The sequence below is a fragment of the Sapajus apella genome, unplaced genomic scaffold (assembly GCF_009761245.1).
Source record: "Sapajus apella isolate SASKATOON/1434 unplaced genomic scaffold, GSC_monkey_1.0 scaffold123, whole genome shotgun sequence".
Classification (NCBI taxonomy): Eukaryota; Metazoa; Chordata; class Mammalia; order Primates; family Cebidae; genus Sapajus; species Sapajus apella.
In genome coordinates, this window is record NW_022437063.1 from 3119579 (window position 1) to 3134146 (window position 14568).

General features: G+C 63.1%; 1 protein-coding gene across 2 annotated transcripts in view; it reads right to left on the minus strand.

Moving 5' to 3' along the window:
- The window catches only part of WNT7B (Wnt family member 7B), a 40937-nt gene extending 30650 nt beyond the window's left edge, over positions 1-10287 (minus strand). Inside the window, exon 1 of one of the 2 annotated variants that reach the window (XM_032261466.1) lies at positions 9735-10287. In XM_032261466.1, the coding sequence (XP_032117357.1) occupies positions 9735-9805 (71 nt within the window). In that variant the 5' untranslated portion in view covers positions 9806-10287. Of the gene's footprint in view, positions 1-5286; positions 5744-9734 lie in introns of those variants that run through there. The other variant, XM_032261465.1, reaches the window with a different exon arrangement.
- Between the last annotated feature and the right edge of the window lie 4281 nt (positions 10288-14568).

Here is a 14568-nt window from a genome sequence, read left to right on the forward strand (position 1 = left end):
ACTGCTGCACCCAGCGAGCTGCTTGTCAGGTGGGTGGCTTCCTCCCAGGCCCAGCTCTGGGCACCTACAGGCTTCACCTTCTAAACCTGCGAAGGCCACCTGGGGTTGCATGACATTAGTGTCTTTTGTACATAGCCTCAGACCCAACCTCGTGGCAGCCCCAGCACCTCAGCTGCCACCTGCTCCAGCCTGGGGACAGAGGAAGTGTCGATGGCCCCGTGCCAAGCCTCACCTGCCACTCCACCACTGAGACTGTGGATGGCCTCGGTGGAAAGGCCAGCCACGCCACCCACTGCTTGCACGGAGAACCTGTGAGCACTGATTCTCTGCCCAGGCAGGGCCCCTCCCCAGCATCCCCAGCCCTCACTCCTCCTGCATCTGCTTGAATGCCTCTGGGGCTGGAGAGCTCACTGCCTCTCTGCCAACAGCTGAGCCTCAGGACCCACACTCAGGATGAGAATGCCCTGTGGGAGGGGCAGGAGTGGGGGAGGGGCCCCAGGAAGGCTGAGCAGGAAGACAAGGAAGGGGGAGGGAGCGCACCTGTATCCACCCCCACCCTGCCGGCCAGCCCGAGGTGAGGCCCCCAGCCCCGCGCCAGGGAGGGAGGACAAACGGTGGTTTTGTCCTTGGCCAGCGGGCGGCCCGCGCCACACAATGACCCTTTCATCAGGCTGAAGGAGCCCTGGGCCGGGGTTTCATCTGACAAGGGAGGGCGCCCGGCCTCCTGTCCCTTTGGGAGGGGAACTGAGCCCCATCTGAGCCGGACCCAGGGCTGTGCAAGGCGGCAGCCTTAGGAGCCTGCTGTGGCCCCTCCATCTGTCTGGAAGGACGCGGAGCAGCATGAGCGTGACAGCTTGGGCTTCGGCTGTGCGTGGGCCCTGGTGCTGGGGGCTCCACACCCTGGTCCTAGGCTGATGGCCTGGATACCCACAACAGAGCCCTCTACTTCACCCCACATCGCCATGCCACACCGCAGGGCCTGCCAGGGTGCCCCGAGAACAGAGCCTTAGTCCACACCCAAGCAGGGGCCCTGGGCTCCCCACAGGCACCCACCTGCCCTGCAAGGCTCACTCGAGGCTCCAGGGGTGTGGTGGGGGGAGGGGAAGGGGCAGGACTGTGACTTGCTGGGCTGTGATCACTGTGTCCGCAGAGGAGCCCAGGAGAGCGTGTGAATGAGGAAACGGCGCTGAGCCGTTGGCACCTCAAAAATCACCTCCTTCAGTGTCGCCAGCTCGCCTCCTGTCAGCACCTCCAGCAGCTGGCTGGAGCCTGGGGCCCCGAGAGACCCCGATTCCTCTCCCTGTGGGACTGGAACAGGTGAGGAGCCTGGACCTAGGAGAGCTGAACCCCTGGGCTCTGAGCAACCTTGGGAAACAGCCTCTTCTCGGGATCTTGGTGTCCCATCGGCCACCTCAGCAAGATGCTCTGAGGCTCCCTGGAGGGGAATGCTTGGTGAATGTGTTTGACAGTATTGTTCCCTCTTCCAGGGGTCTCTTTCACGTGCCTGTTTAGTCTGGCCAACTCCTATCCATCCTTCAAAACCCTGTCTGAGAGTTATTTCCTCTGGGAAGCCCTCTGAGACACCCTAGAGAGTCCATCACTCCTTCCTGAATGAACGCAGCTGCGGGGCCTCCCCGTTCCTGATAGCTGAGAATCCCCGTCTCCTGAGCGCCGACTGCACCAGGCATCAAGTGAGAGCTTCCCACAGCCACCGGGTGAGGTTTGTGCCCCCATGATCCGCACTGGAGAGGGAAGAGCTGAGCCTGGGACACAGCCAGGCAGCGAGGGGCCTGTGGAGTCGGGATGAGGACCCAGATCTGAGTCACTATCATGCCCCTTGGCCTCATGAAGACTCAAGGGAAACCGTGGTAGAAAACGGCACATTATCCTGCAGGCCTCAGCACGCAGCTGTGGAGCCAGCACCACCCCAGGACCTCGCGGCCTCCCGCCGCACACAGGTGGTCCCGGATGCACATTCTCCCCTTTAGCCAATGGTGGGTGAGTGTCGGCCACATGATGATGAGTTTTGGGGAGTTTCCTGTGATTAGCAAGGCTCCATTTGTCCCCCTCCAGTGGAGGTCCCCAGTTGAGATCTCATCAGGTTTCCCAGCTCTAACCCCATGTGCACACCCTCTATGGAATGTTCCACACTTTCAAGTTCCAACTACATGTGGCCTGGTCTGAGCCTTGGGGCGGGGATCACAATCCCAAGTCACCCTTGAGGAGACTGAGGCCCGGAGAGGCCCATGGACCAGCTCGGGGTACACAGCAGAGCCCCTCCCAGACCTGGATGGACACAGACCCTCCAGGCTGGGAGCTGCCCCTCCCCAAGGGTGACCTGAACACGCCTGAGCCATGGGGCACATCCTGTCCCCACACAGGCAATGGTGCCACAGGAGCAGGCCTGGTTCAGCTCCTCCCCTCTAAGGGTCATGGCCACAGCGCTTCTGGGACTGTGGCTGGCATCACCGACAAAGCCACAGCGGTGGAGCCGGGAAGAGGCCTGGCCTGGCAGGGCAGTGGTAAGCGCCCCCCCACAACCCCGCCACAGCCAGGTGGTCGGTGAGTAACCGCCCCGTCACCCATGACTCACTTGGCTCCCTGGAGCGGGCAGTCACCATGAGAGGCTCCTACCGGAAGACCTGGGGGGGTCATCAGAGCCAACCCCCGCATCTGGGAGAGGAAGGCTGAGACGGGAAGAGACCTGCCTGGGACAGCTCAGCCTGGTCCTGGTCAAGGCCTCAGTCAGGCCCCCATTCCAGCTGACCCAGCACCGCAAACCTTCCTCTTGGCCTGTGGTCCCCCACCTGCCCTCCCTTGGGCGCTGACTAACCCCCCCCCCCCCCACCTCCCAGCCCTGGGAGCTCCTGCACTGACAGCAGAGCTCTGCACAGAGAAGGCGAGTGCCGGCCAGAGCCGCCTAGCACAGCTGCAAGTCAGCATGTAGCGGGTCGCAGGGCGCTTCCAGGCCAACACACCCGTCCAACCCGATCAGCAGCAGGGGCCCAGGCATGCGTCTGGGATTCGGTGTGCACGGACCACAGGGAGCTACCAGAGCAGCTCAGATGAAACGGGCAGGATCAGCTGTAGGCCAGTGTCTGGGATCCCAGCAATGGGATCTGGAAAGTTCCTGAAAGTTCTCTGGAGCAGAATGAAGCCCCCACCCAGCGCCCCCTTCTAGCCCAAAAATTCTCATATCCCAAAGGCCGATCCTACTCCCACCTACGGTCAGCCTCGCACCCACCCAAACAGGACAGGGGAAACACAAGACTCGCCCCCCCTCCCTCCAGGGAACGTGCCTTGGTTCGTCTCTGCTTGGGCAAGGCTGCCGTCAGCGTTTTCCTCCCCTGGGGGCAGGAGCTGCTGAGGGCAAGGCAGGGATGCAGTCTGCCTTCCTGTCCCTCACGACCCAGGCCGTACCCCAGCACTGGCGCAGGGATGTCTGGAAAAGCTGCTTCCTTCGGAGAATTTCTGCCAACACAGCTGGCGGTGCGCACTCCAGGGGCAAGCCTGACGGCTGCAGTCACTACAGGCCCAGAGAGGGGCCAGCCCCGAGCCCCGAGGTAAACCTGGGGTCTTTGGAGGTACACTGGGCACCAACTTGCCCCAGAGGCCCCTCACTGCTGCCTTGGCATCGACTCCAACCGGGCTCCTGGGGCCCCTGCGCACCTCCCTCTCTCCGTCCGACCCTTACCCCAGCCCGCCCTCCCCCCACCGCAGGACTCCTGGTTTCCCACCCGTACACCTCTCCCTGAACACCGAACCTCAGCCAGCCGCCTCCAAAAAAGATTTCCCAAGCATCGGAGCTGCCAATTCTCTAGCAAGGCTTAAGGCTGAATAGCCAGGATTCTGGGAATGGGGAGGCTTTCTGGCCTCCAACCGCCAGAGGCTGAAATTCCAAGGCCCCCTGGTTGATCCGGTTCCTTGGAAGGACACCAGAAACAGGACCCTCTGGCCTGGCGCTTTGTTAGCCTGGGTACCCACTGAGCAGGCGGTCCCCACCCGCATGCGCCCTGCTACCCTGCCCCCCTCCGGCGATGCTCCGCAGCCGGGGCTGCCCGCCGGGCCTGGAGCGCTCTCTGTGCCCGGACCTTGTAATTATGTCCCACAGCCCGGGAAACCGCGGGCCTCGCAGCATCTGGCTGCGGTTGCGAACTTTTGTTTCAAGATGCGCGACTATTTATAGAAGGAAAATTGGTAGGATAGTAATTTCCTAGGAGCTAGAGAAGAAATTGGCTGCGTCTTTATTAAATGGGGGTGGGGGCGCGGCGATTTATTAGGACTGTGATCGCACGGTGGGGGGGGGGTGCCGGGAGCGGGGGGGGGGGGGTGCCCCCTCTGGCCCCGTCAGGCGACCTCGGACATGGCCCGAGAGTAAAGGAGGGGGAGGGGGAAGGGAAGAAAAGGAGAGGGAGAGCAGGCTCTGAGGTTTAATCAGTAGCATCCAGCTTAAATTCCCCCAAACGGCGGTTCCATAAATCAAACTTCTTTTTAAGTCAGAGGCCAGAGCATATGCGTCCCATTAGGAATTGGGCGAAGCCACCGCTGCGCGCCCCCTGGGCTCACTGGGCCGGCCTCGGCCCTGCCCGGAGCTTCTCAGAGCCCAGTGGGCTCTGCCCTGCCAGACGCACACTCGCGCGCCCACGCTCCGCGCTCTCCCTTGGTCCAGACACCTGGGCGAATGCGGGCGCCCTTACACAATGTGCCTCTTCCTCGCTCCCAGGTGAGGACTCTGCAGGGGCAGGGATCAGGCCACCCAGCGTGGCGAGAAGCCGCAGCGACTTAGGGGTACAGTCCGGGCGCTGTCCGGTGGAGCGCATTGTGCACGTGCGTGCCAGTGTTTGACGAGGGAGCGGGTGTGTCGTGTGGCTCTCCCAAGTGTGCCATGTTCTTGCGTGCCGCGTGGGTTAATATGGGGAGGGGTCCCCCGGGAGTCCAGGACTCCACTGGGATGCGCAGGGAATCTCGGTGCCACCCGCGTGCCCCCGGGCCCTAGCGCTGGGCGTGCATAGCCTGCTCTACTCCAGCAGGCGAGCCGCTCTCGGACCATCCATTCTCTGACCCCAAAGCCAGGACTTCTTACTGCCGTAGCTGCCCGCCAAGTGCTCCACCTCGGCGGCTTAGGCTGGCGAGGCGACCTAAAGTCCTCCAGCTCCCGCGCGCGATGGTGACCCGGTGCCCCGCCCAAGGGCCTCGCTGCCGCCCTGTTCCCTGCCCACCCTGTTGTAGCGCTGGAGACCCGGGGCAGTCCACCCGCCCACCCCGCCCGTCGCCCGCGGCACTCACAGGTAGCTGCCGCTGGACAGGAGGAGAAAGATCTGCGGGCAATAGACGGAGACGAGCGCGCTGCTCGGCGACAGTAGGAGCATGGTGGGCCGATGCGCCTGGCGGGGCTAGGCAGGCTCCGCGGGCAGGGCGCCTGGGCCAGCTGAGGCCGGGGTCCCCGCGGAGCTCCCCGATGCAGGGCGGCAGCGCTAGGCGCTAGGGGCCGGGTTTCGCGGACCCGGGCGCAGTTGTCGCCCGTGCCCCGCCGCCAGGGCCGCGCATGGCGCTAGGTCTGGGGCAGCGGCGTGAGCCGGGGCTGGAATGCGGGGCGGGGACCCTGCCTGAGGCAGCGGGCGCGCCTTGGCGGTGGTCTGGACCTCCGTCCGTCTGTCGGTGCGAACCGACTCTGTCGCTCGCTCTGGCTCAAGTCTCCAAGTCTCCCGAGGCGCGCAGCTGCCATTGGATGGGCCGCCCCTACATCCGCCTCCTCCCCCCGGCGGGTTTTTTTAAAGGGAGGTTGACCAGAGCGTGCGGTGGGAGCCGCCTCCGGGGCTTGCCCAAGTTGCCTTGGCCTGGACACGCGCACCCCCACCTTTAGGGAGCCACACAGCTCTGGCCTCGCTCGGGAAGGTGCACCTGGGGACGGCTCCGCAGGGGAGCTGCGTGGGAGCTGTGCTCCTCTTGGGGGCCGTTCTCCGCAACGTTTGCGCGTGTGTGCATGCACGTGCCTGTGTGTGCCTGCGGGAGCTGGGCGGTCTGTGAGGGCAGGTGTGTGTCCACAGGCGCACCGAGTGTGCTGAGCCTCTGCCTCCGTGCGCCCTGGGTTTAGTGAGGCTGGCTGTGGGTCGCACTTGGGCACTGCCGTGGCTAACCAGGCCCAGCCCTGCGCTGGTGCTGACTCTGTGCGACGCTGCCCGGGCGCCTCTTTGGAGAGGCCGCCAGTGGGAAGGCATCGCCGGCAGGTGCTGCTCTCGCACACAGAGGCTTCCCCACTCCAGCTTTCCCATCCCGCTGCTTCTGCTCTCGTTTGAGGGCTTGGTGGGGATGGGTTTGGGGAGGAGTAGACCTACAAGGATGTTCTCTCTCTTCCGGTTAGTTTTATTTTTATTTTTTAGCCCAGAAGCATAGGTCTATTGTCCCACCTCCTGTTGTTAGCCAGTCCTGGCTCCACAGGACCATCCCTCCAAATCTGAACCACGGCGCAATGCAGGAAAATGGCAAGGAAAGGGAGGGCTGGCTGGACGGTCTGGCCCGTCGCCCTGAGGGAGAGGATTTTTCTAACTCCAGACCTGGTGTGGAGGCTCGTCACCCAGGAGGAAGCAGCCCCCTCCATCCCTCCACCTCCCCCCCCCAACCCTGTCCCCCCACCGGCGTCCCCCCACCACCGTCCCCACACCCCGGTCCCCCCACCTCCTTCCCTCCACCTCCATCCCTCCCAGTCCAGGGCTCTTGAGCCCTTCAGCTTTTGGCCCCAAAGGCAGGGACAGGCTTGCAGCAGGGCTGGTCCTGGAGCTTCAGTGACTCCAGCTCCAGTGAGCAGAGGGTGTCCAAACTCCAGACAGGCTCCTCCGAGTTCTGCTTTGGCCTTCTCCAGGGTTGGAGCTGAAGGCCGCTCAGTCCAGAAAGGGCCCTGGGTGAGGAACTGTGACTCCCTGAAGCCATCAGATTTTGATTCCTGATGGTGCTGGAGTCCTCCAGGGGTTGCAAATGTGAGTTGCACCAGGTTTAGGGGCTCATGTGTCCAGGTGGCTCCCCTGCATACCCGAAACATATGCAGCATGAAGGGGAATGACCACGGAATCTCCCACCAATACATATAACCTCTGATCTGTGGTCAGATCTTTATGACTCTTAAAATCCCAAATCCTGGGATGTGGGGGCCCCGGAACACACTATCTGGAGAAGTCATGGGGTGTCAGTGACGTCATAGTCATTAACAATCAGAAAGGCTCCCCTGGTGTCTCCAGGTGCTCATTGGCACACATCCCCACCGCCCCCAGGGCAAAGACCCCAGCATTAACATGGCCAGCATGCAGTGAAGGGGATGTTGTGACCCCATTTTTTGGATGAGAAAAGCTTAAAAATCTCACTCAATGCCACAGGCTAGGCGTGACAGGAGGACAGAGCAGATGGCCCATGATCCCAGACTCGAAAGCCTCCTCCTTAATGCAGTGGGCTTCCAGGTCATTTAGCCTCTTCAGACACACCTGGGTCCAGTTTCACCCTTCTACCACTGTGTGTAGCCAAGATGGTTTGCGAAGAAAGCAGGACCCTTCTCCCCAGTCCTGGCAGAAGCGGGTGAACCTGGAGGGAGGGGTTGGCTCTCCCTCCCTCAGCAGACCCGCGGGGAGATCTTCGGCTTTCGTGGTCGTCATTCCACCAGGTGTTGCCAGACTGAATTTTGGAAATCCAGGAGGTAAGGAGTGTGTGTTTAAATTGGCATACCAGGGAAGAAGTCTCCCCTCCCGGGTCCTGGATGGGGCCTGAGGGCAGAGCCAGGGCCACACAGAAGGAAACTCAGCCACTGCCTCGCTCTTACCCGCTCCCAGCGGGAGGGTGATACAGGGGCCTGGGACTCAGACTGCGCTAACAGGGAGATCCAGTGGGGTCTTGCTCACGCGGATGTCTCTCAGACACTGGCCACCATCCTGTTCAGGATGGCCAGAGCTGCAATCTCATTTACAGAAGGGACCAGGAAGCTTGGGAAGGGCATGCAGCCCCAGGAGCTGGGCTGGACAAGTCAGCTCCTTCTGCTACCTTCGGGGTTCCCAGAGCTCTTCCCACCCACTCACTGGGGGAGGAGGAGGAGGAGGCGCTGCTTTCTGATGACTGATGCAGAAGAATGGACGCTAGGAAGAGAGGCCCACAGCCGGGGGGGGGGGGGGGGGGGGGGGGACCACAGCCAACTGAAGCCCAGCTCTGTCACTGAATCTTGAAGACAGTGACTTAGCTCTTGTGCCGAGTTTCCTCATCCTTGAAACCGGTAGCATAAAAGCACCTAATTCTAGGGTGCTGGAGTGGGGGAAGTCCTCAGCTCTGAGAATCAGGCTGCAGGGACAGAGCCTCATTAAGGGTTGCCATCACTTTGGGGTGCCCAGCGGGAGTCACTGCAGGACTGCTGGAGAGGCAGGAAAACAGCAGCCTGCCCACTCTGCCCCCAGCCCAGCAGGCTCGAGTTCCCGCACCCCTCACCTCCATAAATAAACACCTGGGGACACAGCCTACCCACAGACCTATGATAAACAGGGACACCGGCAGACACACCCGCCCAGACCTGCAGGGCTGAGGCTAGGACGGGGGCTTCCAGTCCTGCCTCTGAAGCCACCGGTTTTAGTTTCTGCAGACCCTGGGCCTCAGTTTCTCCACCTGTAAGATGGAGGAGTAGAGAAGGGATGGAGGGTGATGGAGAGAAGATCCCAAGCACCTGCTTCCACCTCTCCACCGGGGAAGCTGCGTCCGAACCAGCCCCTCCCACGGCTCTGTTCACCGCCTTCCCCGTCGCCTGCAGCAGGCGGCGCACAGTAGGCGCACAGGGCGCGGCCGGGCGCGGGTCTCCGCAGGTTCGAGGAGCGCAGCGCCGGCCGCGGGCCGTGGGCGCCCCCGGCGAGGTGCACCGCACCCCCTCTCTCTCACGCCGCTTCTCCACCCCCACTTCGAGCGAGACTGAGACAGATTCTGTCTAAAGGAGATCTCGGCTCAACAGGTAAGGACTCGGCTGGGTTCAGGAATGTGGAAATACGACTCGGAGCAGCTACCGCAGAGAGCAGCTAGCGCGGCTCGCCGGGCGCCCGCCCGCCGGGCTGCGCCAGGGGGAGCGCGGCGAGAGGGGGCCGGGCCCAGGGCCCAGGGCTCCGGGCGGGCGGGGCGCGGGCCCCGGACCGAGCCCGAGGCGGCCCGGCCGGCCCTGCGGCCCATCCCGAGCCAGCCGGACGAGTTGTCAAGGTAATTTCAACACGTCTGGGTGATGGATAGAGACGAAGGGCCGCAGCGGGTGCCCTGGCCTCCGCGCTCGCGACCGGGTGCGCGCCCCCCGCCCTCCCCCGGCCCCCCCAGGCGCTGGACGCCCCCCGACCCCGCCCCGGCGCACCCTCCAGGCGGCTAGCGCTCGGCCCGGGCTCGGCGCCCAGCGCAGCCCGGGGGAGGGAAGGCGCGTCCCACCCCCGGGGCCTGGAGCCCAAACAGGTGAAAGTACGCGCCGAGCACGCTCGCCGCTACCCGAGCCCGGCGGGGCCGCCCGCGCGCCCCGCTGTCTCTCCTCCCACCCTGGGCTCGGCTCCCCTCGGGAACTCAGTGGGTTCGGCTGTGTCTCTGCTGGCTTGGGGCGAGGGTCTGACACACGGGCCAGCCCCGGAGCCCCGAGAGCTGCCGTGGCCCCCTCCGGTCCCCACGTCCCCGCGGGGACGCCCTGGAGGCAGCTCCTCCGTGCTGTCTTGGCCCCTGGCTGCCGTCCCCGCCCACGGGATACTCACCCGAGCTTCACGTAGAGGACGCCAAAGCAGAGAAACACGTAGAAAATCCACTTGCGAAAGTTTCTGTGCATGATCCAGGGAGGGGGGCTGCGCCATAGACAGCGGCGGCCGGAGGGGACGCGCGGGCCCGGCAGGGCCGGGCAGGGGCCAGGGGGCTGCGGGCAGATCGCGCTCAACCAGCGCTGCGGCTCGGGCGGCCAGCGACCCGCGGGCACTCGGTGCGCGCTGCCACCATGGTGAGCCCGGGATGCCGCCGCCGCCGCCGCGTGCGCCCGGGGAAGTGACCCAGGCTGGGTGCCGCAACCTCGAAGCCCTGTTGAGCGACCGTGGGCCCCTGCAAGCGCGGGCCAGGGGCCGGGGCGCGGCTGGCGGGCGGGTGCAGCCTCCACTGGGCGCAGCCGCCTGAGGCCGTGCGCGCCTCGCCGAGCACCGCGGCGGCCAATGTGTCCGCACTTGTCGGCCTCCCCAGGTGACTCGCGGCCCCGGCAAGCGAGCCGCGAGCGAGCGAGCGCGCCCCAGGTAGGAGGATCCGCCTCCCGCCCGCCCTCCTCGCTCGCCCCGCGCTCTCTCCCTCTCTCCCTGGCTCTCCCCTCCCTTTTCTCCTCCCTCCCCCGTGACACACAAACGCATCTACCCCTCGGGGGGGCCTCCCCTCCTGAGGCCAGCTCCCTTCCGATTGCCCTCTGGGGACTGGTGGGGGGGAAGAGGGCTTGGAGGGGGTGGGGGTGCGGGGAGGGTGCGGCTCAAGAGAGACACCTGCGCTCCTCTGCGCACGCGGGGGTAGGGGTGGGGGTACGGGTGGGGGTGGGAAAAGACCTGTAAGCGTCGCAGTGGCCACTTGGCTTCCAGTTTCTGGTGGGGGAGGGAGAGACTACCCACTCCCATCGCCTCTCCGAGTGCGCTTCCCCACCACGCAAAAATTATCCGCATGAGGTACTCTGGGTCATACTCTTATTCCAGGCGTCGCTGCCACTGCAGTAAAACTCGATGGGAGATTCCCACAACCCCAGGTCCCAGCACTGCTGCCATCTGCGCTAGCCCAGCTTTAGGACCTAAAAGATGACAGACAGACTAGCCTGGCCACATGCAGGGAGATGGCTTGTGTGGCCTCCTGCAGAACCCGGTGGCCAAGCACCGTGATGGAGGCCTGTGGAAGGAGATCGAGGGGCTTCCTGGACACTAGGGGAGGCTCCCTGCCCCGCACCCCGGTTTTTGTGGCCTCCTCTGCAGCGCCCAGCCATGTTCAGGTTCCCTGAGGAGAGGTTGAAGTCAGATTGACTCGGCGCCTCACACGCCCAAAGCACATCTAGCCTGATTCAGCCCTGGGCGAGTGAGCACCAGGGTCCGGCAGACCCTGTCTGCCTTGCCTTGCCTGTCCCCAAGGGCATGGACCGGTACCCACGGTCAGATCGGTCAGATCCCTGTCCAGGCAAGGCTCCCCAACTGCCCTGAGCTTTCTCAGCCCTGGATGGCTCCGGTGCTGCAGGAGGACGGGACAGGGAAGATCTCAGTCCTCGAGGACCAGCAGGGACCGCAGCCATCAAGACGGCAGTCTGTGTGTGTCAGGGTTGCATGCGGCCGCCCTCTCCCACCTGTCCAGGCCTGGGGAGAGACCTCGAGTTCAGAGCCTGCCTCCCCTCCACCCGAAGTCCCGCCCGACCCCCTGCCCCTGATCCCTTCTTAATCCCTTCCAAATCCCTGAACCTTCTCAACAACCCCGGCGCAGGCCATTCCTGGGCCCCTCGATCTGAGGCCTCCGGTGCAGCCGAGCCCTGTGTGCGGATGGGGAGGGTTCCCAGATAAAAGGGACGTTGGAGATCAGCACAGACGGGGAACCGAGGCACAGGAAGAAGTGGAATGGCAATAATAACTCCGCCCCTGGGTGGCCCCGGCGCCCCAGAGCCCCACTCTAGGGCAGCCAGCCCCATTTCACGGCCTGGAAGCTGGGCGCGGGGAGCAGGAGGGTCTGGCAGAGTCCTCGCAGCCAGGGGCAAGCGCGGGCGCAGCTCCGGCGCGGGCGGATGCTGCCACCCGGCGGCGGCACTGAGGGCGCTCGGACGCGGGCTGGAGGTGGCGGCAGCGGGGTCGTGCCGGGCCCTGGGGCCGCGAGGCGGGCAGGGACCCCACCCGCGCCCGGAGTCCGGGACCCCTGTCCCCACTGCCGCCAGCCTCGGTCTCGGCGCCCGTTAATAGCGCGGACCGCCGGGAGCTGTCGGGCTGTGGCGGAGCTGCAACCACGAGGTTGGCACCGGAGGCCTCCCCGCTGCGGGTCTGGGCGCTCGACCCTCACCCTATCTGCTTCCCGCCCGGGGTGGGATCGGTTCATCTGGGAGAGGAGGGGTGACGGTCGGCGGGCCGGACGCCCGGGTTCGTTCGCCGCCCCAGCTGCATCTCAGTGCCTCAGTTTCCCCGGGAGAGCGGGAGGCGGGAGGCGGAGATCCCTCGGAGCGCAGAGGGATCGCGGCGTGGTGCTGCCCCCTGCCGGCCGCGGGGAGAGGCGGCGCGCGGAGAAGGGCAGGGCTGAGCGGGATCCGGGCTGCTGGGGACCCACGGGGGCGCTCCCACCCCAGGGTCAGTTTCTCCGTCCTTGTCTTAGAGGGTTCTTGAATGGCTCCAGGGTTGGGGAAATGTGTGGTGGGAGGAGCTCACAGCCCACGCGTGCAAGGCACACACACACCACACCACACACACACCACATGAAACACACCACACACAACACACACACTACACACACAACACACAACACAATACATGCCCAACACACCACACACCAACACACACCACACCACACACACACCACACAAAACACACCACACACAACACACACACTACACACACAGACAACACACAACACAATACATGCCCAATACACACCACACACCAACACACACCACACACAAACACAACACAAGCAACACACAACACATAAAACACAAAACACACAGACACCACACAACACACAACACACACAACACAAAAAAACATACAACACAATACACAAAACCCACACCACGTACAAACACACACACCACATACACATCACATACTACCCACACACACACAGCACACACAACACACACCACAAACACACAAAACACAACTCACAATACACATAACACATCACACAACACAAGCACACAAAACACACATAACACACCACACACAACACACACACCTTACAGACACACCACACATATAAAAGACGAACACACACACTACACCACACACACATGCTACATTCATACACTATGCACGCACACCACACCACACACGGGCAGCAGGAATTGCCCAGGGCAACAGGGTGGCTGTTCCTGACCTTCCACAAAGCCAGGGCTCCCAGGGCTGGTCCCAGGCCTCTGAGGTCTGCGTGATCACAGGCAGGCCCCCCTCCCCCCACATGGGATCATGGCCCTGATTATCTTGAACGTGAGGGCAGCCAGGATCTGGGCCCAAGGGTCCCACGCCTGTTGTGGGTAGTGGGTGACTGAGTGGGCGGAGGTGGAGCCTGTGCTTCTGTTGGGAGCAGAAGCCTCTCTGGTTCCCAGTCAGGATGGAGACATGGCAAGTATCAGGACACCCTGGGGCCCAGATGGTCACCTTTGGGCCCCATGGAGCTCAGCTACTTCTTACCTGTGTGACCGCAGGTGGAGCTGTCAGTGTCCCCAGCCCGGGCATAGTAATCATGAGCCCACACCCCATGGGGTTCTTCTGACAGGGGAATGCACTAGCTCAAAATGGATTCACCTGGCAGTTGCTCATGCCTGTAATCCCAGCACTTGGGGAGGCCATGGCGGGTGGATCACTTGAGGTTGGGAGGTCAAGGGCAGACTAACCAACATGGAGAAACTCCATCCCTACTAAAGATACAAAATTAGCCAGGCGTGGTGGCACATGCTGTAATCTCAGGTACTCGGGAGGCTGAGGCACAAGAATCGCTTGAACCCAGAAGGCAGAGGTTGCAGTGAGTGGCGATCGTGCCATTGCACTCCAGCCTGGGCAACAGGAGTGGAACTCCGTCTAAAAAAAAAGGATTAACCTAAAAATGAGTACAGTGCCCAGCGCATACAGGCATTCAATCAAAGCAGGTTCATGTCCTGACCCCACAGGCCTATGCCAGGCAGAGCTTAGGGCATGGCCCAGCAGGACAAGCCAGGTGCCTGATTCCCCTGCCAGACCACACCCCCCCGCCGGCCCCACGGTTCCCAGAGAGGGCTGAGAGGAGCTGACTGTGGGGTGGCCATAAGCAGGACCAGTCCCGATTGCCCGGGGGGTTGGGGCAGGCATCCATGTGCCCTGCCCAGGTCTCCTTGAAGTACAGGAGTGTAGGGGAGGAGCCCACCACGCCTCCCTCCGCCAGGCGCTTGGTGGACCCATGGGCGCCCTGGAGCCTCTTTTCTCCTCTGGGCAGCAAGGACTCTGAGCTGTCTTTTTAAGCTGCTGACTCTATTGGGTTTTCCTTCTCTAAGCATGGAGGGTTTCTGGAGGTGACCTGCAAGAAGCTGAGACCTGGAAGAGCATGGCCCCTGTGGGGAGATACACGTACTGTATGGCTGGAGTGGAGGCAGAACCTTGATTGCCCACCCAAGGATCCTGGGCTTGACCTTGAGGACGGTGGGAGCCATGAACTGACTCCATACAGGGGAGCAACAGGGTTGGGTTTCCAATTTAGACAGCCCATGTACCCATGACACCACACTGGCCCTTGGCCAGGGTCGACATGGTTTCGTGTAATACTGGGTGGATGGATGGATAGATGGATGGATATGTGTAATACCGGATGGATGGATGGATGGATGGATGGATGGATGGATGAATGGTTGGATATGTGTAATAC